Source organism: Hyla sarda, chromosome 1 (assembly GCF_029499605.1).
Source record: "Hyla sarda isolate aHylSar1 chromosome 1, aHylSar1.hap1, whole genome shotgun sequence".
Classification (NCBI taxonomy): domain Eukaryota; kingdom Metazoa; phylum Chordata; class Amphibia; order Anura; family Hylidae; genus Hyla; species Hyla sarda.
The window spans coordinates 198,132,100-198,157,616 of NC_079189.1; the positions used below are offsets into that span (position 1 = coordinate 198,132,100).

The 25,517-nt window shown below is 40.9% G+C and overlaps 1 protein-coding gene and 1 non-coding gene across 3 annotated transcripts in view; both read left to right on the plus strand.

Moving 5' to 3' along the window:
- The window catches only part of EIF4E (eukaryotic translation initiation factor 4E), a 43,877-nt gene extending 19,963 nt beyond the window's left edge, over window positions 1–23,914 (plus strand). For both annotated transcript variants that reach the window (XM_056567044.1, XM_056567036.1), the window contains exons 3-7: window positions 12,591–12,686; window positions 13,752–13,815; window positions 15,349–15,462; window positions 16,936–17,075; window positions 22,789–23,914. In XM_056567044.1, the coding sequence (XP_056423019.1) occupies window positions 12,591–12,686; window positions 13,752–13,815; window positions 15,349–15,462; window positions 16,936–17,075; window positions 22,789–22,903 (529 nt within the window). In that variant the 3' untranslated portion in view covers window positions 22,904–23,914. The remainder of the gene's footprint in view (window positions 1–12,590; window positions 12,687–13,751; window positions 13,816–15,348; window positions 15,463–16,935; window positions 17,076–22,788) is intronic.
- LOC130345698 (small Cajal body-specific RNA 15) lies at window positions 15,606–15,740 on the plus strand. The gene has a single exon (XR_008884290.1). It is a non-coding gene; the product is annotated as a small Cajal body-specific RNA 15 (non-coding RNA).
- Window positions 23,915–25,517: the final 1,603 nt, after the last annotated feature.

Sequence of the window (25,517 nt, forward strand, 5' to 3'; positions counted from 1 at the left end):
ACAGCTGGGTATGACAGTTCGCTTCTTGTCTGTCTGACTCCTGTCATAGAGCTGTTTATGGGTGCACTCTGCTTCTACGTACTGCACACAAACACAGCTCCATATGGGGCATATATTGTTGTGTATAATGTAATATTGGGATAATTTGTAGGCAAGATCAAAGTTTGGATGACTGAACTGTGCACATCACTGAGTAGGCCACTGCTCTGCACTTTGTCCTGGATAAAGAACAGTGGGGTGAATTTATAATTCTAATGACTATATTTTTGCTTTAAAGGGGTTGTGCGCTGCCCTGCAGTTCGGAGCTCAGCTCACAGCGTCCGGAGTTCATTACTCCAAACGCTGTGTGCGAGCCTCCGTGTTCGCGGCCGCCAGGCGTGACGTCACGCCCGGCCCCTTCGTGACTTCACGCCTGCCAGACGCTGTGAACGGAGCTCCGAACTGCAGGGCAGTGCACAACCCCTTTAAATTTGTCAGTTACTTCTTGTGACTCTTCACGTAGACAATTTTCTCATAGGTATGTTAAAATCAAGTTGTTTTTCTGCAGTGGTCATAAATTTATCGTGTACGACTTTAGGTAAAAAGTCGCAAAGCCTTTAATTTGTCTCAAATATACACCTGCCAGACCTGGCTTACAAAACTGGCTGTGGACAGCATTAGTAAAAAGTTGCATGGGTTAAGAAAGTCTCAGAAGAGGAACCATACAAATTGGTGCATTGCATTGTAATTTCAAAGAAATGTGTACTAGCACCAGATTTAGCACATGCCATGCAACAATTTATAGTAACATAGTTCATAAGGTTGAAAAAAGACAAGAGTCCATCAAGTTCAACCTATACCCCTAATGAGTCCCTACTGAGTTTATCCAGAGGAAGGCAAAAAAAAAAAAACCCTCAAGAGGTAAAAATTCCTTCCCGACTCCAAATATGGCATCAGAATAAATCCCTGGATCAACGCTCTGTCCCTACAAATCTAGTATACATAACCAGCGATGATGTTGTTCTCCAAAAATGCATCCAGACCACTTTTGAACTCTTCTACAGAGTTCACCATGACCACCTCCTCAGGCAAAGAATTTCAGTCTCACTGCTCTTACAGTAAAGAACCCCCGTCTTTGCTGGTGTAGAAACTTTATTTTCTCTAAATGTAGAGGATGCCCCCTTGTTATAGATACAGTCCTGGGTATAAATAGATCAGGGGAGAAATCTCTGTACTGTCCCCTGATATATTTATACATAGTTTATTAGGTCTCCCCCCTAAGCCTTCTTTTTTCTAAACTAACCCTAATTCTGATAATCTTTCTGGGTACTGTAGTCCTCCTGTTCCCTGTATTCCATGTGCACATACATTACCACATAAATTAAAGGTGTAAAAATCGTTCACCTTCACCAATCTTGATAAATTCCCCCCAATTATTTTAGGACATCTGCTGCACATGCAGATTTTAAGTAATACATGGTTAGAATCGGGATTCTTTTCATTTTATGTTGCCCTCAGAATAATCTGGTGACAGATTAGTGGGGCAAAAAAAAGTATTTAGTCAGCCACCAATTGTGAAGTTCTCCCACTTAAAAAGATGAGAGGCCTGTAATTTTCATCATAGGTATACCTCAACTATGAGAGACAGAATGAGAAAAAAATCCATTGTCTGATTTTTAAATAATTGGCAAATTATGGTGGGAAATAAGTATTTGGTCAATAACAAAAGTTCATCTCAATACTTTGTTATATACTCTTTGTTGGCAATGACAGAGGTCAAACGTATTCTGTAAGTCTTCACAAGGTTTTCACACATGGTTGCTGGTATTTTGGCCCATTCCGCCATGCAGATCTTCTTTAGAGCAGTGAGGTTTGGGGCTGTCGCTGGGTAACACGCTCCAAAGGTTTTCTATGGGGTTGATATCTGGAGACTGGCTTTGCCACTCCAGGACCTTGAAATGCTTCTTACGAAGCCACTCCTTTGTTGCTCAGGAGGTGTGTTTGAGATCATTGTCATGCTGAAAGACCCAGCCATGTTTCATCTTCAGTGCCCTTGCTGATGGAAGGAGGTTTTCACTCAAAATCTCACAATAAATGGCCCTATTCATTCTTTCCTTTACATGGATCAGTTTTCCTGGTCTCTTGGCAGAAAAACAGCCCCAAAGCATGATGTTTCCACCCCCATGCTTCACAGTAGGTATGGTGTTTTATGGATGCAACTCAGCATTCTTTCTCCTCTAAACATGACAAGTTGAGTTTTTACCAAAAAGTTCTACATTAGTTTCATCTGACCACATGACATTATCCCAATCCTCTTCTGGATCATCCAAATGCTCTCTAGCAAACTTCATATGGGCCCCGACATGTACTGGCTTAAGCAGGGGGACATGTCTGGCACTCCATGATTTGAGTCCCTGGCGGCGTAGTGTGTTACTGATGGTAGCCTTTGTTACTTTGGTTCCAGCTCTCTGCAGGTCATTCACTAAATCCCCCTGTGTAGTTCTGGAATTTTCTTGTGATCATTTTGACACCACAGGGTGAGATCTTGCGTTCAGACCCAGATCGAGGGAGATCATCTCTTGTCTTGTATGTCTTCCATTTTCTAATAATTGCTCCCACAGTTGATTTCTTCACACCAAGCTGCTTGCCTATTGTAGATTCAGTCTTCCCAGCCTGGTGCAGGTCTACAATTTTGTTTCTGGTGTCCTTCAACAGCTTATGGTCTTGGCCATAGTGGAGTTTGGAGTGTGACTGAGGTTGTGGACAGGTGTCCTTTTATACTGATAACAAGTTTAAACAGGTGCCATTAATACAGGTAACGAGTGGAGGGCAGAGACGACTCTTAAAGAAGTTACAGATCCGTGAGAGCCAGAAATCTTGCTTGTTTGTAGGTGACCAAATACTTATTTTCCACCATAATTTGCAAACAAATTGTTTAAAAATCTGACAGTGATTTTATGGATTTTTTTCTCATTATGTCTCTCATAGTTGAGGTATACCTATGAGGAAATTTACAGGCCATCTTTTTAAATGGGAGAACTTGCAAAATTGGAGGCTGAATAAATACTGTTTTGCCCCAATGTATGTCTACAGTATCACAGTATATTAATACAGAGATGAAGCAGGTGGCGTTGGCAGAGTTTTTATGGTAGCTGGTTTATGCATATGGGCAACCTCCAGAATTCCTGTTTTGTTCTGGTGGTGGTAGATGTAAAGAAATTGTGTATCAGACATTTTTTAAGTATCTCCAGTATATGGCCTTTCTCAATTATTTTCTTTTCAGTTGTCTAGTTTGCCTTTGCAATCTTTCTGATCTTGACTGGATTTGTTGAATTGTAATCCCATAAACAATTTTTCATTGCAGTTTTTCTACCTCTTCATTACCTGGCAGAATATATTGCTAGAAATGCTTTTTTTGGGCTAATTCTATAAAGTTTATATAGGGAGATATTGACGGTTATACAGTTTTCACTCAAACTATACTGGAGACACGTTTAGGGTTACTTATTCCAGTGTGTCCCCAATGTGTACTTAATTAAGCATTAATATAGAGCAACAGAACCAATACATGGCACAATGTCCCTCTCCTCCTAGTAAAGTAAGTCTAAGCACAAGTATGGATGTGGTATAGGTCTGTTTGGTCCACTGCAATTTACAGAACAGTACTTCTGAGTAGGGCTTCAAAAATGCCATGTAAGTGTAGTAAAAAATGATGCACGTAAAAACAAGCATGCCAATGGAATTTCACTTCTGGACATGCTCATGTTGCAGAAATGCTTTAGATTTTCACCACAAACTCCAAAACCTAAATGGTATACAGTGCATTCAGAAAGTCTTCAGACTCGTTCACTTTTTTTCACATTTTATGTTGCAGCCTTTCCCTTCCCCCAATCGTTTGGCACTTGATACCACATAATGACAAAAAAAACATAATGTAATTTTTTTGCAGCCACCATAATGTAGGTTTATTACATAGGGAAAATGAGCATTTCGTATTGACATAAGTATTCAGACCCTTTTGCTCAGTACATACTTCAGTCTTCAGTTCTCTTAAGTAGGATGCTACAAGGTTTACACACCTGGCATTAGGAATTGTCTGACATTCTTCTCAACAGATCCTCTCAAACTCAGGTTTGATGGGGACCATTAGTGGAAGCTATTTTCAGATCTCTTCAGGTGTTTAAGTGTTTTTATTTTTGCAAACTCCAGATGGGCTTTCATGTGTATCCTTTGTGGCCATTCTGCCATACAGGCCAGATTGGTGGAGTACTGCAGTGATGGTTGACCTTCTGGGAGTTTCTCTCATCTGCACACAAGATTTTTAGACCGCTGGGACAAATTTTCGTTAAAGTTGGATGGGAAAATGAGAAATTATTTTTTTTTTCACGAAAATGCTGGTGTTACCCTAAATTTTTCATTTTCACAAGGGAAAATAGGAAAAAAGCCCCCCAAAATTTGTAACCCCATTTCTTCTGAGTAAGAAAATACCCCAAATGTGGATGTAAAGTGCTCGGCGGTCGAACTACAATGCTCAGAACAGAAGGAGCGCCATTGGGATTTTGAAGACAAATGTGTCCTGAATTGAAGGCCACGTGTGTTTACAAAGCCCCCATAGTGCCAGAACAATGGACCCCCGACACATGTGACCCCATTTTGGAAACTACACCCCTCACGTAATGTAATAAGGGGTGCAGTGAGCATTTACGCCCCACAGGTGTCTGACAGATTTTTGGAACAGTGGTCCGTGAAAATGAAAACTTTAATTTTTCATTTGCTCAGCCCACTGTTCCAAAGATCTGTCAAACGCCAGTGGGGTGTAAATACTCACTGCACCCCTTATTAAATTCTGTGAGGGGTGTAGTTTCCAAAATGGGGTCACATGTGGGAGGGTCCACTGTTCTGGCACCACGGGGGCTTTGTAAATGCACATGGCCCCCTGACTACCATTCCAAACAAATTCACTCTTCAAAAGCTCAATGGCGCTCCTCCTCTTCTGAGCATTGTAGTTCGACCGCAGGGCACTTGACGTCCACACATGGGGTATTTCCATACTCAGAAGAAATGGGGTACAAATTTTGGGGGGTATTTTCTGCTATTAACCCTTGCAAAAATGTGAAATTTGTGGGGAAACACACATTTTAGTGAAAACATTTTTTTTTTTTTTTTTTTACATATGCAAAAGTTGTGAAACCCCTGTGGGGTATTAAGGCTCACTTTATTCCTTGTTACGTTCCTCAAGGGGTCTAGCTTCCAAAATGGTATGCCATGTGTGTGGTGTGTTTTTTTTTTTTTTTTTTTGCTGTTCTGGCACCATAGGGGCTTCCTAAATGCAACATGCCCCCCAAAAACCATTTCAGAAAAACGTACTCTCCAAAATCCCCTTGTCGCTTCTGAGCCCTCTACTGCGCCCGCCGAACACTTTACATGGACATATGAGGTATGTGCTTACTCAAAAGAAATTGGGCTACAAATTCAAGTATAAATTTTCTCCTTTTACCCCTTGTAAAAATTCAAAAATTGGGTCTACAAGAACATGCGAGTGTAAAAAATTAAGATTATGAATTTTCTCCTTCACTTTGCTGCTATTCCTGTGAAACACCTAAAGGGTTAAAACGCTGACTGTCATTTTTAATACTTTGGGGGGTGCAGTTTTTATAATGGGGTCTTTTATGGGGTATTTCTAATATGAAGACCCCTCAAATCCACTTCAAACCTGCACTGGTTGGTCCCTGAAAAATAGTGAGTTTGAAAATTTTGTGAAAAATTGGAAAATTGCTGCTGAAATTTGAAGCCCTCTGATGTCTTCCAAAAGTAAAAATACGTCAATTTTATGATGCAAACATAAAGTAGACATATTGTATATGTGAATAAAAAAAGAAAAAATTTGGAATATCCATTTCCTTACAAGCAGAGAGCTTCAAAGTTAGAAAAATGCTAAATTTTCAATTTTTTCATCAAATTTTGTGATTTTTCACCAAGAAAGGATGCAAGTTACCACAAAAATTTTCCACCATGTTAAAGTAGAATATGTCACGAAAAAACAATATCGGAATCAGAATGATAACTAAAAGCATCCCAGAGTTATTAATGTTTAAAGTGACAGCGGTCAGATGTTCAAAAAACGCTCTGGTCCTAAGGTGTAAAATGGCCGAGTCCTTAAGGGGTTAAGCATTATCAACTCTGATGCTTTTACTTTTCATTCTGATTCAAACTTTGTTTTTTCGTGACATATTCTACTTTGTTACTGTTAAATTTTCGTCAATACATGCATCATTTCTTGGTGAAAAATTCCAGAATTTGACGAAAAATTAGAAAATGTAGCTTTTTTTTTTTTTTTTTTTACTTTGAAGCTCTCTGCTTATAAGGAAAATGGATATTCCAAATAAATTATATATTGATTCACATATACAATATAACTACTTTGTTTGCATCATAAAGTTGACTTGTTTTTTACTTTTAGAAGATAGAGGGCTTCAAAGTTATGCATCAATTTTCCAATTTACCCCATAAATGAACCCATTATAAAAACTGCACCCCTCAAATACGGTATACAAAATGACATTCATAAAGTTTAACCCTTTAGGTGTTTCACAGGAATAGCGGCAAAGTGAAGGAGAAAATTCAAAATCTCCATTTTTTTTATTCTTTATTTTTTTTACACTAACATGTTCTTGTAGACCCAGTCTTAGAATTTTTACAAGGGGTAAAAGGAGAAAAAGCCCACCAAAATGTGTAACCCAATTTCTCTCAAGTAAGGAAATAGCTCATATGTGAACATAAAGTGCTCTGTGGGAGCACTAGGGGGCTCAGAAGTGAAGGAGCGACAATGGGATTTTGGAGAGTGAATTTTGCTGAAATGGTTTTTGCGGGAGATGTCACATTTAGGAAGCCCCTATGGTGCCAGAACAGCAAACGTTGTTACCCCATTTCTTCTGAGTATGGAAATACCCCATGTGTGGACGTAGAGTACTGTGCATGAGCACTACAATGCTCTGAAGAGAAGGAGCACCATTTGGCTTTTTGAAAGCAAATTTTGCTGAAATGGCTTTTGGGGGGCATGTCGCATTTAGGAAGCCCCTTTGGTGCCAGAACAGCGCAAAAAAAAAATAAACACATGGCCTACTATTTTGGAAACTACACCCCTCAAGGAACATAACAAGGGGTACAGTGAGCCTTAACACTAGGGATCGACCAATTATCAGTTTGGCTGATATTATCGGCCGATAATCACGATTCTGGGCATTATCGGTATCGGCAATTACCTTGCCGATAATCCGATAATGCCCCGCCACCGACCAGCCCCACCGCACTGCGTCACACCCCACACTGCCCCGACCCAAATGCCTCCCACATCCCCCTGTTTTATAATTACCTGTTCCTGGGGTCCACGCTACTTCTGGCTCCTGCTGCGTCCTGCGTTATGCTGTGCGCAATGACGATTGACGCGACGTCACCATCAGTGTGCACAATGACAGCTCAGGAGGACGCCACCGGAGCCAGATCTAGAGTGGACCCCGACCCCGGGAACAGGTAATTATAAAACCGGGGATGGGGGAGGCAATGGGGCCGGGGCGCTAGGGGGCGCGGAGCGGCCGGGGGGGGGGGGGGGCATGGCGGTGATAAGGACTCAGGACCCCCGGACAGGCAGAGGGAGAGAAGTGGGCGGCGGCGGTCTATGGCACCGCAAAAGCCGCTGCAGTTCATTGCTTTACATCAATGATCTGCAGCAGTGTCACGGGGGGATAAATAGCCGATAACTTATACCGGAATATCTGTATAAGTTATCGGCATCGGCCCTAAAAAAACGATATCGGTCGATCCCTACTTAACACCCCACAGGTGATTGACGAACTTTCGTTAAAGTGGGACGTGAAAATAAAAAATTTGATTTTTAACACTAAAATGCTGGTGTTACCCCAAACTTTTCATTTTCACAAGGAGTGATAAGAGAAAATGCCCCACAAAAATTGTAACTCAATTTCTCTCGAGTAAGGAAATACCTCATATGTGGATGTAAAGTTATCTGTGGGTGCACTAGAGGGCTCAGAAGGGAAGGAGCGACTTTGGGCTTTTGGAGAGCGAATTTGGCTGAAATGGTTTTTGGGGGCATGTCGCATTTAGGAAGCCCCCATGATGCCAGAACAGTAAAAAAACACATGGAATACTATTTTGGAAACTACACCCCTCACAGAATTTAATAAGGGGTGCAGTGAGCATTTATACCCCACTGGCATTTGACAGATCTTTGGATCAGTGGGCTGTGCAAATTACATTTTTCATTTTTACAGACGACTGTTCAAAAAAATCTGTCAGACACCTGTCGGGTGTAAATGCTCATTGCACCCCTTGTTACATTCAGTGAGGGGTGTAGTCTCTATGAATGGGGTCACACTTGGAGGGGGTCCACTGTTCTGGCACCATGGGGGCTTTGTAAACAAACGTGGCCTTCAATTTCAGCCTAATTCTCTCTCAAAAAGCCCAATGGCGCTCCTTCTCTTCTGAGCATTGTAGTTTGCCTGCAGAGCACTTTACATACACATATTGGGGTATTAATATACTCAGAAGAAATGGGGTTACAAATTTTGGGGGGCATTTTTCCTATTACCCCTTATGAAAATGAGAAAATTGGGGTAACACCAGCATTTGTCAAAGACCTGTGGGTTGTTAAGGCTCACTATACCCCTTGTTACGTTCCGTGAGGGGTGTAGTTTCCAAAATGGGGTCACGTGGGTGTTTTTTTTTTTTTTATTTTTTTTTTTATTTTTTGGCCTTCATGTCAGAACCGCTGTAACGATCAGCCACCCCTGTGCAAATCACCAATTTAGGCCTCAAATGTACATGGTACACTCACTCCTGAGCCATGTAGTTCGTCCGCAGAGCATTTTACGTCCACATATGGGGTATTTCCGTACTCCTTTTACCTCTTGTTCAAATGAAAAGTATGGGGCAACACCAGCATGTTAGTGTAAAAATTGTAATGTTTTTACACTAACATGCTAGTGTAACCCCCAACTTTACCTTTTCATAAGGGGTAAAAGGAGAAAAATCACCCCAAAATTTGTAACGCAATTTCTCCTGAGTACGGAAATACCCCATATGTGGCCCTAAACTGTTGCCTTGAAATACGACAGGGCTCTGACGTGAGAGAGCGCCATGCGCATTTGAGGCCTAAATAAGGAATTTGCAAAAGGGTGGACCCGGTTACAAGGATGGGGCTTGTCTCCACCAAAACCCTACAGCAGTGTTCCCCAAACAGTGTGCCTCCAGCTGTTGAAAGACTCCCAGCCTGCCAGTACAGCTCCATTTAGGAAACACTGCCATATGTAAGGGGGTTTATATGTAGTGTTTAACTTTTTATTTGGTAGTGTAGTGGTTTTAGGGTACATTCACACAGGCAGGGGTTCACAATAAATTTTCCGCTGGGAGTTTGAGCTGCGGTTGAAAATTTGCCGCAGCTCAAACTTGTAGAAGGAAACCTACTGTAAACCCGCCCATGTGAATGTACCCTGTACATTCACATGGGGGGGGGGGGGGGGGCGCCCCAAACCTTCAGCTGTGGCAAAACTACAACTCCCAGAATGCACTGACAGACCGTACATGCTGGGAGTTGTAGTTTTACAACAGCTGTAGGCACACTGAGTTAGAAAATAGACTCTAGCTCAGTGATTCTAAGCCGTGTGCCTTCAGCTGTTGCAAAACTACAACTCCAGCATGTACGGTCTGTGTCTGTGCATTCTGGAAGTTGTAGTTTTGCAACAGCTGGAGGCACACGGGTTGGAATCACTGAGTTAGGAAACGCGCTAGCTCAGTGTTTCCCAACCAGTGTGCCTACAGCTGTTGCAAAACTACAATTCCCAGCATGCCCAGACAGTCAGGGATACTGGTAGTGTAGTTCTGCAATATCCGGCCATTCAGATGTTGCAGAACTACAACTCCCAGCATGCCTGGACAGTCTGGGCATGCTAGGAGTTGAAGTTGTGCAACTGGGGAAGAACAGTTTGGAGACTAAGTAGTGGTGTCTAAACTGTAGCCCTCCAGATGTTGCAAAACTACAACTCCAAGCATGCCCAGACTGTCCAGGCATGCTGGGAGTTGTAGTTCTGCAACATCTGAAGGGCCAGATATTGCAGAACTATACGCCCAGCATCCCTGACTGTCTGATCATGCTGGGAATTGTACTTTTGCAACATCTGGAGGGCTACAGTTTGGAGACCACCGTATAGTGGTCTCCAAATTGTGACACTCCAGATGTTGCAAAACTACAACTCCAAACATGCCCACACAGCCTTTGGCTGTGTGGGCATGCTGGGAGTTGTAGTTTTGCAGCTTTTAGAAGGCCACAGTGAAGGTCACTTACCGCGATCTTCACTGCAGCCTTCACTGCCGCACTTTTCGGCCGCGCTCTTCCTGCTGCCGTCGATGCCGCCACTCCTCAAGGATGCCGCCTCCGTCTGTCTGGTAAGCCGGCCATGCTCCCCACCTCACCGCCCGTGCTCCCCGCACCCCCGCTCTGCCCCGACTTCGATCAGTGGGCAGACCGGGGGAAAGGAACTCTAGCCCCCCCGCCCCCGGTGAAAGAAAAAAAGCCCACCAAAATTTGTTAGGCAATTTCTCCCAAGTACGGAAATACTCCCATATGTGGCGAAAGGAGAGAGCACCATGTGTATTTGTGGCCTAAATTAGGGATTTGCATAGGGACTGACCCGGATGCAAGAATGACACTTGCCTCAGATACCAAAATTACCCTACGGCAGTGTTTCCCAAACAGGGTGCCTCCAGCTGTTGCAAAACTCCCAGCATGCCTGGACAGTAAATGGCTGTCCGGCAATACTGGGAGTTGTTGTTTTGCAACAGCTGGAGGCTCTGTTTTGGAAACAGTACCGTGCCAGACATTTTAATTTTAATTTAATTTTTTTTGGGGAGGGGGGGGGGGTGACTGTGTAGGGGTATATGTAGTGTTTTACTTTTTATTTTGTGTAAGTTTAGTGTTTTTAGGGTACATTCACATGGCGGGGGTTCACAGCGAATTTCTCGCTGGGAGTTTGAGCTTCAGTGGAAAATTTGCTGCATCTCAAACTTGCTGTAAACCCCCGCCCGAGTGAATGTCCCCTTCAGCTGTTGCAATACTACAACTCCCAGCATGCCCTTTGGCTGTCCGTGCATGCTGGGGGTTGTAGTTATGCAACAGCTGGAGGCACACTGGTTGCAGAACACTTGAGTTAGGTAACAAACTGTGTTTAGCAACCAGTGTGCCTTCAGCTGTTGCAAAAACTATTCTCATCATGCAGTGACAGCCGAAGTGCATGCTGGGACTTGTAGTTATGTAGCAACTGGAGGCACACTGCTACAACTTCCAGCATGCCCTTTGGCTGTCCGTGCATGCTTGAGGTTGTAGTTTTGCAACAGCTCAAGGTACACTGGTTGCATAACAGTTTTACTTAACTGTTTCACAACTAGTGTGCCTCCAGCTGTTGAAAACTACAACTCCCAGCATGTACGGTCTTTCAGTTGTTTCAGTTGTTGTTCAGTTTTCAGGAAGTTGTAGTTTGCAACAGCTGAAGGTACACTGGTTGCGAAACACTGAGTTAGGTAGCAAACTGTGTTTCGCAACCAGTGTGCCTTCAGCTGTTGCAAAACAACTCTCAGCATGCACTTATAGCCAAAGGGCATGCTGGGACTTGTAGTTATGAAACAGCTGGAGGTACACTTTTTCATAGAAAAAATGTTCCTCCAGCTGTTGCATAACTACGACCCCCAGCATGCACAAACTACCAAAGTGCATGCTGGGAGTTGGAGTTGTGCCTCCTTCTGTTGCATAACAACTCCCAGCATGCCCTTTTGTGCATGCTGGGAGATCTTGTTATGCAACAGCAGGAGGCACGGCCTTACCTCCTGCTGCTGCTATGTCTGATCCTGCCTCACTCTGCCGCCGCTGTCTCCGCTCCTGGGGCCCTGATCCCGCCGCCGTGGATCAGGTGCCCCAGGTCCAGGTGAAGACTCCCAGTACCTGCTCTTGCCCTCTGGCATAGGGGTGGAGTAGGTGTTGTTAGGGACACCCCCACAGCAGGAGTCCTGATTTGTCGGCCGTTAATGGCCGACAAATCAGGACGATCGTGAGGGGGAACCAGTGCCACCTAACTCCTTCTGCTAAAGGGTGATAGGTACCATCTCGGACTGCACGATCACCCTTTTTTCCCGGGACAATTGGATCCCCGGTATAATTGATCGGCGATATGCGGTGATTGCTGACATGGGGGGGTTGCATGGGGGTGCCTGCTTGAATGATTTCAGCAGGCATCCCGGTCCGGTAGGTCCCGTGACGTCAGGGCGTACCTGTATGCCCTGGGTCATTAAGGGGTTAAGGCTTTATTTACTAGCTCTACAGGGAACAGAGTTAATTAGTGACCTATCCTTGACCAGATAATATTACTATGACTTTTGACACGAGAACCTGGAAAACTGTATACAATCCTATTTTGACATGACATATATATATATATAATACATACAGAGTTCATGCAGCTTATGCATCCTTAGAGGGATGTGTTCAGTTTGGGATTTTGTCTATAGTTTAGAAACTATTTTATTAACAAAACTATTGTCTGTTACAGATGGGCCCTGTGGTTCTTTAAAAATGACAAAAGCAAAACATGGCAGGCTAACCTTCGTCTAATTTCAAAGGTTGATACAGTTGAAGATTTTTGGGCGTAAGTATCACCTAACCTTATAGTGAAAGCCTAATGTTGTCAATTGGTTTGCTACAGTATAGTATGTGAAAAAAATTGCTGTCCAGGGTTGCATTTTCTGTCACGGACTACATGGGGAAAGGACACTTACATACAAAGCGTTCATTTTTCCTTTGTGCTCCATTTCTTTTTCTTGATAAGTGCTCATTCTTAGCTGCAGTTCAAGGATAAAAAAAGGCTGCGTTCACACGGCCGTCTAGACCCGTCCCGTTCTTCTCCTGTCAAAGATAAAAAAAACTGACTTTAAAAAAACGGACAATAACGGATGGAAACGGATGTTATCCGTTTGTATCTGTTTTTGTTCAGTTAATAAACCCCCCCAAAATTTTTTTTTTGTTCTGAGCATGCTCAAAAGTAAAAACGGATCAAAAAACAGATTGAAAAAATGGATGCAAACGGATGACATTAAAGGCTCATCCGTTTTCCATAGACTTCAATGTTAAATTTACTGTATCCGTTTTTTGGACGGAAGAAAAAATACTGCATGTGCCGTTTTTCCTGCCGTCAAAAAAAACGGAAATGAGTGCAGACGGGTGCAAAAGGATTGTAAAAAAAAATCCCATTCACATGAATGGGATTTTTTTTAACCGTTTTGAATCCGTTTAAAGCCTGCAAGAAAGGAAACAAAACGGGGACAGACGGCCGTGTGAAAGAGCCCTAAGACTGCAGAGTCCTAGGTTCAGGTAAACCTAAAATGAGATGGCTATAGGTCATCATCTGGATTGCATTTGCTGCACAGGGTGTTTTAGTTAAATAAAAAGAAATTGCACTTTTTATATAGAATATTCCCTCTTGTATCGCAGTATTTGTTGCCCCAGGAAACTGCTGTATAGAGACCGCTTTGTGTTATGCAATTCATCTTCCACTCTATTAAAATGCTGTGCATGTTAATGTAAGGTCTGGTGAGGGTTTGTATGTACCGCCTACATTTCTAATTTTGTCCGTCTAAGTCATTGCCATTTTGACTCTGATTTGTATTGATTCTTGATACATGTTTGTTTTTTTGTTTTCTGTTTTTTCACCCAGGCTTTACAATCATATCCAGTTGTCTAGTAACTTAATGTCAGGTTGTGATTACTCACTCTTTAAGGTAAGCTTTACACTATGAGTGGAATTTAGGTCAATGCCTGGTGCAGATCAAACAAGTCGTACATTTTTGTGCAAACCCCTGATTTATGCAAAAATTTTGCAACTTTTGGGTGATCTGCATGAAACTGTAAATGTGTGTTGGACTTGGTGCAAAAGGGGCATGGTTTTGTGATAGGGGAGTCTGCACCCATATGTGGGATTCTCTACACCATGTACCTGTTAGTAGTTGTAAATTGGAGTCTTAGCTGGGGTTAGTAAATTCCCACCCATCGTAATCAACCCCCGTAAATCTGGTTGTGGTTTGTGCTGCTCATAATTTGATATTCCTCTAAGGGCATTTTTACCCAGAAGAATTTCTGAGCAGAATCCAGTGTTAATATTCTGCCAAAAAAATTGTTTTTTTTAATGAGATTCCAATGCGACTGAAAACCCTGATGTGGAATTTCAAATTCCAGACTCTGCAGAAAGAATGAACAGTTTATTCTGTCAGTGTAATCCTTTCAGAAATGCTTTGTAGTCTATGGAGAAAGTGTTTTTCTGAGCACCTGCCGCGCACCTTGTATATTTTTGGTGGATATGCCCTTACGCTCCTTTCTTCAAAGTGTAATTTCAACAGACTTTGCATAAATTACTGTAAGAAAAGGTGAATATCTTATCTGCCTCCTTTTCTATTACTTTAACGCCCAAACCCTACCCATCCCCCAAAAAGTCATTCACTCTGAAAACATCTCAAGTCTATCTTGAGAGGAGATGGGCTATCTGCTCACTCAGGGATCACACTACATGCTGCCTTTAGGTGAGGGAAAGTGATTATAGAGAGCCAGAGACAGTCAAAACTGCAGGAGCTGTCATCCCGGTACATGAATCACAGCTTACAGTGCTCAGTACTGCTCTATAATGTTCTCCATTTTGCTGCTGCTTGGGTATACTATTGATATATGGGTGAGCGCGATCTCCTGCAGTGTATGAAAGACCTTTTAGGAGCTTGTTTTAACAAACTAGCTCAAGAACAGTATAAAATTAGAGAGAGAGAGCCTGCAAAGCACAAAGTTGTGAAGAAATAGAGCTTCTCCTCATGTACACATGGCAGTGTTTCCTGAAAAGCTGCCTGAAGCGACAAGTACTTCTTAAGGGTGCGTTCACACGTACAGGGTCCTGCACAGATTTGATGCGCAGGATTTGTAACTGTAGATTAGAAGCTGTGCTCAGTCATTTAGTTTACATTGAAATCTGCAGGAGAAAATCCTGTGCATCAAATCTGCGTACGCGTGAACGTACGTACAGTTAACTATTCTATTCACACGTACAGTAAACTGTGACTGAACACCGCTTCAAATACTGTGCATCAAATCTGTGCAGAATACTGTATGTGTGAATAGACCCTTAATATGTCAGATAAATCTTAGTTTGTAGCGTTTTTTTTGTAAATCCAGCAGTAGGATTAAAGAGCAGTAAAATAGTCATGGTGGAATCATGTGTGTATTGAGAAAACACATCATGTAAACTGAAAAAATTATGTTTTTTGTCTCTCCAGGATGGAATTGAGCCCATGTGGGAGGATGAAAAGAATAAGCGTGGAGGAAGATGGTTAATCACTCTGAACAAACAGCAAAGAAGAAATGACTTAGATCGCTTTTGGTTAGAAACGGTAGGTTTCATTCATTCTAGTAGAACAAAGCCTAGTTGATCTAGATAGTTTGGGCAGCATGAAAAGTGTTAAAGATTTCCTTTTAAGATTTAGGAATCTATGTAATACTTTGTATTGTTATCTTCTGGTTTTATTTTTGCACAGTGGAGGACTAAGAAAGTAAAGCTAAAGAAGTCTTGTGGCTTTTACTGATACTATCCTCCTATAAAAAAGCTAATGGTAGAAGAACAGGCCTGGTTCCAAGACTTACTCAGAGCCTACTTAATCTACCAACATCATTTTTACCAGCATTAGCTGTATGATGTATTGCATGTTAAGTGTTCAGAAGAACTTAAAGGACAATCCCTAGGGGAAATACTTAAAGCGTACTTGTCATAGTGCAAGAAAAAAAGTGATATGTTACTCAGGACCCAATCCTGATCATGTGCATATAATTGTTATGTGTCTAGGACCTATATATCCAGAGATATAAGCATTTATCTACTGGTGAGTTACTTTTTCATTGTGCAGGCTGGAGGGGGTGTGTCAGTCTGTCTCCCTCACAGGAGCAAGCCTGGGCAGTCAGCCAATCAGTACTCTCTACTCTGTAACCCTTTCCTCTCTGGTTTTATGCTGTGTCAGAGGAAGATACTTGGAGCTTGCCTGCAGTAATCAGAAGACATTATGGTGAATTCATAACAGGATAAAATGCATAAATATAAGCATAGATCTTTATAAAATGAGTGCAAGGATTTTTTAGATAAAAGTACAGCATTTTTATGAATACATGTTCTATCTGTTTTATCTTCTCCTAGTAAAGCTGGATGCTAATCAGCATAGCTGTCACTATGTGTGTCATTCATCTTTCACAGACTCCTGAATGTCTGATCAACTTCTTTGTCATTCAGGAGTCCGAGAAAGCTTTGACTATTTCAGCATGCTGGGAGTTGTAGTTTAGTAACAACTGAAGCTGCAATGTTTGTAAACAACTGTGTTAGAGCAGTGTTGCCTCCAGCTGTTGTAAAACTACAGCTCCCAGCATGTCCACACATCCTTTATCTGTAGTTTTGCATACACAATAGAAATCTACTATACTGGATACCGGTATGCTTTACGGATGGTATCCAGTATGCTGTAAAATCTAGACTAGTCTGTCTGGCTAAAAGACAGGCGACCCCTAGTGGCAGCTATTTTGAGCTTAAATTTCAGGTGAAAATTTAAAACCTTTTTAACAGGTGTATATTGTGAAATGTCATATTATAAGGAGTCCTGCAATATATGAAAAGTTTTTAACAATGACAGTGCCTCTTTAAATGAGAAAAAACAAGGCCCTGTTCACACCTTTTTGTTTAAAAAAAGAAACAAAGCAAAAACAAATTTGCTACAAATCCTCACTAGTAGTGACTACATATAAACATAAAATGTACTTTATAGGAGTTGTTTTTAGCTTGATTATCCTTAGATTAAATATTCATATATATGTTTTTTTTTTAGCTCATGTGCCTTATTGGAGAGTCATTTGATGACTACAGTGATGACGTATGTGGAGCTGTTGTAAATGTTAGAGCAAAAGGAGATAAAATAGCAATCTGGACTACTGAATGTGAAAACAGGGACGCTGTTACACATATAGGGTAAGTGACCGTATATAATGTGGTAATATCTCGCGTGTGTGTGTAAAATATATATATATTTTATTTACACACACACTTTCCTTCATATTGCGCTCCTTTGCGCATTGCAGGCGGGGAGCCATTTGGCAGAGCTCAGAACAGAGCGCCCTCACAGACTATCTTTCTAGTGACCTAAAAAAATGAATAATTAAGACAAGGGCGAAATATAGATAAGGCAGAGGAGCTTGGTGAGCTGGCCCCCATTAGAGGCATGCTGGAGCACAATATGAATACTATTAACATACTTTAAAGGGGTATTCCAGGCAAAACATCTTTTTTATATATATATATATATATATATAAATAATATTCTATCAACTGGTTCCGGAAAGTTAAACAGATTTGTAAATTACTTCTATTAAAAAATCTTAATCCTTCCAATAGTTATTAGCTTCTGAAGTTTTCTGTCTAACTGCTCAATGATGATGTCACGTCCCGGGAGCTGTGCATGATGGGAGAATATCCCCATAGGAACTGCACAGCTCCCGGGACGTGAGTCATCAGAGAGCAGTTAGACAGAAAACAACAACTCAACTTCAGAAGCTAATAACTATTGGAAGGATTAAGATTTTTTAATAGAAGTCATTTACAAATCTGTTTAACTTTCCGGAGCCAGTTGATATTTAACCTCTTAAGGACCAAGGACGTATGAGTACGTCCTTGGTCCCGCTCCCGTGATATAACGCGGGGTCCCACGGTGACCCCGCATCATATCACGGCGGGCCAGGCGTCATAGTGAAGCCGGGACCCGCCGCTAATAGCACGCGGCACTGATTGCAGTGCCGCGTGCTATTAACCCTTTAGCCGCGCGCTCAAAGCTGAGCCACGCGGCTAAAAGTGAAAGTAGAAAGTGCCGGTTAGCTCAGTGGGCTGTTCGGGATAGCCACAGCGAAATCGCGGCATCCCGAACAGCTTACAGGACAGCAGGAGGGTCCCTACCTGCCTCCTCGCTGTCCGATCGCCGAATGACTGCTCAGTGCCTGAGATCCAGGCATGAGCAGTCAAGCGGCAGAATCATCGATCACTGGTTTCCTATGAGAAACCAGTGATCAATGTAAAAGATCAGTGTGTGCAGTGTTATAGGTCCATAGGGGAGCTATAACACTGCAAAAAAAAGTGAATAAAGATAATTTAACCCCTCCCCTATTAAAAGTTTGAATCACCCCCTTTTTCCATAAAAAAAAGTGTAAATAAAAATAAACCTATATGGTATCGCCGCGTGCAGAAATGTCCGAATTATAAAAATATATTGTTAATTAAACCGCACGGTCAATGGCGTACGCGCAAAAAAATTCCAAAGTCCAAAATAGTGCATTTTTGGGCACTTTTTATATCATGAAAAAATGAATAAAAAGATCAATAAGTCCTATCAATGCAAAAATGGTACCGCTAAAAACTTCAGATCACGGCGCAAAAAATGAGTCCTCATACCGCCCCATACACGGAAAAATAAAAGTTATAGGGGTCAGAAGATGACAATTTTAAACGTATTAATTTTCCTGCATGTAGTTATGATTTTTTCCAGAAGTGCGACAAAATCAAACCTATATAAGTAGGGTAGCATTTTAATCGTATGAACCTACAGAATAAAGATAAGGTGTCATTTTTACCGAAATATGCACTGCGTAGAAACGGAAGCCCCCAAAAGCTACAAAACTGCATTTTTTATTTTTTTCAATTTTATCTCACATTGATTTTTTTTTTTTTCCGTTTCACCGTAGATTTTTGGGCGAAATGACTGACGTCATTACAAAGTAGAATTGGTGGCGCAAAAAATAAGCCAGCATATGGATTTTTAGGTGCAAAATTGAAAGTTATGATTTTTTAAGGGCAAGGAGCAAAAAACGAAAGTGCAATAAAACGGAAAAAACCCCGGTCCTTAAGGGGTTAAAAAAGTTTTGGCCTGGAATACCCCTTTAATCTGTGACTTATGTGCAGATTTATGTAAGTTACCCCTCATTTTACAGCTATTCACCCACACTATATACCCAGTATATTTGATTGTGTGGGTGAACAAGCAGTCAGATTTTCTTTAACCCCTTAAGGACTCAGCCCATTTTGGCCTTAAGGACTCAGACAATTTAATTTTTACGTTTTCATTTTTTCCTTCTCGCCTTCTAAAAAGCATAACTTTTACATTTTCATCCACAGATTAGTATGAGGGCTTGTTTTTTGCGCGACCAGTTGTCCTTTGTAATGACATCACTCATCATAAAATGTATGGCGCAACCAAAAAACACTATTTTTGTGGGGAAATTAAAACGAAAAACGCAATTTTGCTAATTTTGGAAGGTTTCGTTTTCACATCGTACAATTTATGGTAAAAATGACGTGTGTTCTTTATTCTGAGGGTCAATACGATTAAAATGATACCCATTATTACATACTTTTATATTATTGTTGCGCTTAAAAAAAATCACAAACTTTTTAACCAAATTAGTACGTTTATAATCCCTTTATTTTGATGACCTCTAACTTTTTTATTTTTCCGTATAAGCGGCGGTATGGGGGCTCATTTTTTGCGCCATGATCTGTACTTTTTTTTGATACCACATTTGCATATAAAAAACTTTAAATTAATTTTTTATAAATTTTTTTTTTTTTTAATAAAATGTATTAAAAAAGTAGGATTTTCTTTTTTTTGTTCACGCCGTTCACCTTACGGGATCATTAACATTTTATTTTAATAGTTCGGACATTTACGCACGCGGCGATACCAAATATGTCTATAAAAAAAAAATTACGCTTTTTGGGGGTAAAATAGGAAAAAACTGACGTTTTACTTTTTTATTGGGGGAGGGGATTTTTCACTTTTTTTTTTTTTTTTACTTTTACATTTTTTTTTTACACTTGAATAGTCCCCATAGGGGACTATTCATAGCAATACCATGATTGCTAATACTGATCTGTTCTATGTATAGGACATAGAACAGATCAGTATTATCGGTCATCTCCTGCTCTGGTCTGCTCGATCACAGACCAGAGCAGGAGACGCCGGGAGCTGCACGGAGGAAGGAGAGGGGACCTCTGTGCGGCGTTACGAATGATCGGATCCCCGCAGCAGCGCTGCGGGCGATCCGATCATTCATTCAAATCGCGCACTGCCGCAGATGCCGGGATCTGTATTGATCCCGGCACCTGAGGGGTTAATGGCGGACGCCCGCGAGATCGCGGGCGTCGGCCATTGCCGGCGGGTCCCTGGCTGCGATCAGCAGCCGGGATCAGCCGCGCATGACACGGGCATCGCTCCGATGCCCGCGGTTATGCACAGGACGTAAATGTACGTCCTGGTGCGTTAAGTACCACCGCACCAGGACGTTCATTTACGTCCTTAACCCCTTAACGACGCAGGACGTATATTTACGTCCTGCGCCGGCTCCCGCGATATGAAGCGGGATCGCGCCGCGATCCCGCATCATATCGCGTGGGTCCCGGCGCTAATCAACGGCCGGGACCCGCGGCTAATACCACACATCGCCGATCGCGGCGATGTGCGGTATTAACCCTTTAGAAGCGGCGGTCAAAGCTGACCGCCGCTTCTAAAGTGAAAGTGAAAGTGACCCGGCTGCTCAGTCGGGCTGTTCGGGACCGCCGCGGTGAAATCGCGGCGTCCCGAACAGCTGATCGGACACCGGGAGGGCTCTTACCTGCCTCCCCGGTGTCCGATCGACGAATGACTGCTCCGTGCCTGAGATCCAGGCAGGAGCAGTCAAGCGCCGATAATGCTGATCACAGGCGTGTTAATACACGCCAGTGATCAGCATTAGAGATCAGTGTGTGCAGTGTTATAGGTCCCTATGGGACCTATAACACTGCAAAAAAAAGTAAAAAAAAAGTGTTAATAAAGGTCATTTAACCCCTTCCCTAATAAAAGTTTGAATCACCCCCCTTTTCCCATAAAAAAAATAAAACAGTGTAAAAAAAATAAAAAATAAACATATGTGGTATCGCCGCGTGCGTAAATGTCCGAACTATAAAAATATATCATTAATTAAGCCGTACGGTCAATGGCGTACGCGCAAAAAAATTCCAAAGTCCAAAAAAGCGTATTTTGGTCACTTTTTATATCATTAAAAAATGAATAAAAAGTGATCAAAAAGTCCGATCAAAACAAAAATCATACCGATAAAAACTTCAGATCACGGCGCAAAAAATGAGTCCTCATACCGCCCTGTACGTGGAAAAATAAAAAAGTTATAGGGGTCAGAAGATGACATTTTTAAACGTATAAATTATGCTGCATGTAGTTATGATTTTTTCCAGAAGTGCGACAAAATCAAACCTATATAAGTAGGGTATCATTTTAACCGTATGGACCTACAGAATAATGATAAGGTGTAATTTTTACCGAAATATGCACTGCGTAGAAACGAAAGCCCCCAAAAGTTACAAAATGGCGTTTTTTTTCCGATTTTGTCGCACAATGATTTTTTTTTCCGTTTCGCCGTGCATTTTTGGGTAAAATGACTAATGTCACTGCAAAGTAGAATTGGTGACGCAAAAAATAAGCCATAATATGGATTTTTAGGTGGAAAATTGAAAGGGTTATGATTTTTAAAAGGTAAGGAGGAAAAAACGAAAGTGCAAAAACGGAAAAACCCTGAGTCCTTAAGGGGTTAAAGGGGTACTCCGGTGAAAACCTTTTTTTCTTTTAAATCAACTGGTGGCAGAAAGTTAAACATATTTGTAAATTACTTCTATTAAAAAATCTTAATCCTTCCAGTACTTATTATCTGCTGAATACTACAGAGGAAATTCCTTTCTTTTTGGAACACTGATGACATCACGAGCACAGTGCTCTCTGCTGACATCTCTGTCCATTTTAGCAACCGTGCATAGCAGATGTATGAAAAGGGCAGCATGGTGGCTCAGTGGTTAGCAATGCTGCCTTGCAGTGCTGGGGACTTGGGTTCTAATCCCACCAAGGACAATAATAAATAAAGCGTTATTATTTTTATAATAACGTCAGCAGAGAGAACTGTGGTCGTGATGTCATCAGAGAGCATTCCAAAAAGAAAAGAATTTCCTCTGTAGTATTCAGCTGCTAATAAGTATAGGAAGGATTAAGATTTTTTAATAGAAGTCATTTACAAATATGTTTAACTTTCTGCTACCAGTTGATTTAAAAGAAAAAAGGTTTTCACCGGAGTACCCCTTTAAGCCTCATGGACATGCTTGGCCAGTCAATCACCTTCAGCTTCTTTAGCAAGGATGTGGTTTTCTTGGTGGTGGTTGTGCTGTAATGCTGACGGGCTGAATCCTTTTTTTTTTTTTTTGGCCAAGGTATAGATATTAATGGCTGTGTATATTGCAGTATTGTGTATGTGTGTGTGTGTGTGTATATATATATATATGTATATATGTGTATGTATATATATATATGTATGTATATATATATATATATATGTATATATATACATATATATATATATATATATGTATATATATATATATATGTATATATATATATACATATATATATGTGTATATATATATATATATATATATATATTATGTGTGTGTGTGTGTGTGTATATATATATATATATATATATATATATATATATATATATATATATATATATATATATTTATTATTTAATGAGATTATTATTTAATGAGATTTTATATTATTGTACCTGTTTTGAAGAAATGTTTCTTTTTTCTTTTATAGGAGAGTTTACAAGGAAAGGTTAGGACTTCCCCCAAAAGTAGTCATTGGATACCAGTCCCATGCAGACACGGCTACTAAGAGCGGCTCCACCACTAAAAATAGATTTGTTGTTTAAGAAGACGCCTTCTGAGTATTCTTTCATAGGAGACTGCGTCAACAATCGCGACTTGGGAGCTGTACCAAAGCCTCTACAAAAGCAGAGTGGACTGCATTAAAATTTGATTTCCACCTCAATATTGCTAAGAATTGTGAAGTCATTCGCCTATGTCTTGTGCTATGTTCAAATTCCCTCACGTTTTCTTTTTTTCTTTTATTTTTTGGAAAAAATAAGTTATCCAATCAAAACATTTCAAAGCGCAAATGCCCTTCCTCCCGGTTTATCTCATAGGTTGCCCAGGTTATCTCTGTAATAGTCCTTTTTTTTGCCTCTTTACTATTACAGAAATATTTATCCAGAGTGTGCACTTGCAACTCCCACAGGAAAATGAATCTTTATATTTGCATTGTATGCAGTTACAATAGTTTGCTGACTTGCAAGGCGGAGGATTAAAATGCATTCAAACTTATCTAGCGATTCATGGTTTGTTTTATTTTTTTTCTCTTTTTAACAGCATTGTTTTGGCTGTATTTTGTGCTGATGTTGGCTGCTAGGTTTAATTTATTTGTTCCCTCCTTGATAACATTAGTGATATTTTGATTTCCTTTTTTATTAGTTCATGTAACATTGGTGATGGATCCGGGGGAAAAAAGCAAATTGGTTGAATAAAAGTGTTATTTTGTGCGTTTAGAAACCTTCTTTAATTTAATTTTTTATTTTGTATGCCATTACAAAGCTTTGCTGCAAGTTTATGCATTTCAGTAGAATCAGTGACCTGTTTCTGTGATTTCTTAAACATAATTGTGGATTTATTTTAAATGTACATCATAATGACATTCCTTTTTCCTTACTAGAAATAGTATGCCTTTGTTTTATTTTTTAATTTTTTTGTATCCTATGGCGTATTTTAATACATTGTATTAGACTATAATTTGCTTTGGTTATAAAAAGGCTCAAGTAGCAAAGCAGTCACCATTCATATTAAGACAGTGTACAAAACTGTAAATAAAACATGTACAGTGAATTGTCTTTTAGACAACTAGATTTGTCATTTTTTTTCTTTTCATAAGAGGAATCACTCCCTTTAAAATGGCAACAGTGTACCACTATGCTTGTAGTAATTCATATAGACTATAGTCGGAATTTATTATGCAGCGTTTGTTGAAAAATGGCAATAGTGGTTTTTTTCTTGCTTATCTGTAACCAAAAAAAAGTCCTTTCGTCCGGTACCTACTTCTGTTCTTACACCTTTGACTATAAATATGTGTTCCTGCTATTGGGGGTGTTGTGTAACTAGAGCATTATGGTATGTCATTTTATAAAGATATGGCTTCCTAAAATAGAACAAAAAAATGTTTTTCCTTGGGATTTTTTTCCCCCCATGACTTTTATAGTTTTTCTTTATAGTGTATTAGGAGTTAGTGGGGATAAAACTGTTGCTTTGGGAGTGAGGCATTGCTATGTAAATGAGAGCTTTTTCTATTTGACATTTTCAAGACATTTAACTACCTTTCTTCACAAAAGAATCCAACAAAATTCCAACTGATAATTGCATAAGACTGCCACGTTCTGCCCATTATTGATTTTCTACAAAATCGGGAGCATGTTGCTACAGTACAGCTATATGTGAACTATATACTTGGAAAACAATGTAAAATTAACAGGATTCTTATAGAAGTTACTTTTTTAAATTTTAGTTTTTATTATTTGGTTTGAAAGAGACGTTATATGTGGGTATTCCTGCTTTTTGTCTTTTATTTAAATAGTCAGAATGTTTTATGGAGGAGGGAGAGACACCAATAGAAAATTTTACTTCTTGCCTAGTTTAAATAGGTTTTCTAGTGTAAATTACCGTATCTACAGCTGGGACCTGCGATCCCCAGAACGGACCCCGGTTCTCAGTGAAAGTGCATACTGTAAACTACTGCACGCTCCATTCATTCATTTGGATGGGAACGCTAGAGATACCAGAGTGCTGTACCCTTGGGTATCTTCAGTGCTTCCTTAGGAGTAAATGGAGTGTATGCTGTCTACAGCACTTGCTTTCTTTTTAGAGCCAGAGATTCCATGGGGTCTGCAATCAGATACTTATGTCCTATCCCGTGGAATAGGACAAGGGTTTTTTTTTTTTCTCCATTGGGATGCATTCACATTCTTCACTGAAAGTCAAGACCTCTGGCATCATAATACTGGGGTGCAATTAAGCATTTAGATTATATCCAAACTAGGGCTGCATGATATATCGCAATTATTACGGGTCTCGATATAGCGATTTCGGCCTCACAAAATTTAGCGATTATGTAGTACTTATTCCGGAGAGGCCATTCAGCGCAGCACGGGAGCCGACTTTTCATTTGAAACACTACAGTCGTCGATCCTGGCTCCGGCCTGGAGGCAGCTGTATGCTCAGCCTCCGTGCAGTGCGGCCTGGCCCCTCCGGCGTGAGTCTTTCTCCTCCCAGCAGAGCCTAGTGCTGGGAAGAGGTGCCTTGACCCAACCACAACTGGCCGTCGTTTATATATGGCACAGCTGTGGGGCAGGGGTCTGTGAAGCGAGCTCAGGAGCTGAGCTCGCTTCATGCTGGCTAATGCTGTGCACCACCGATCCAGGTGATGTCTGGCATTAACCTTTT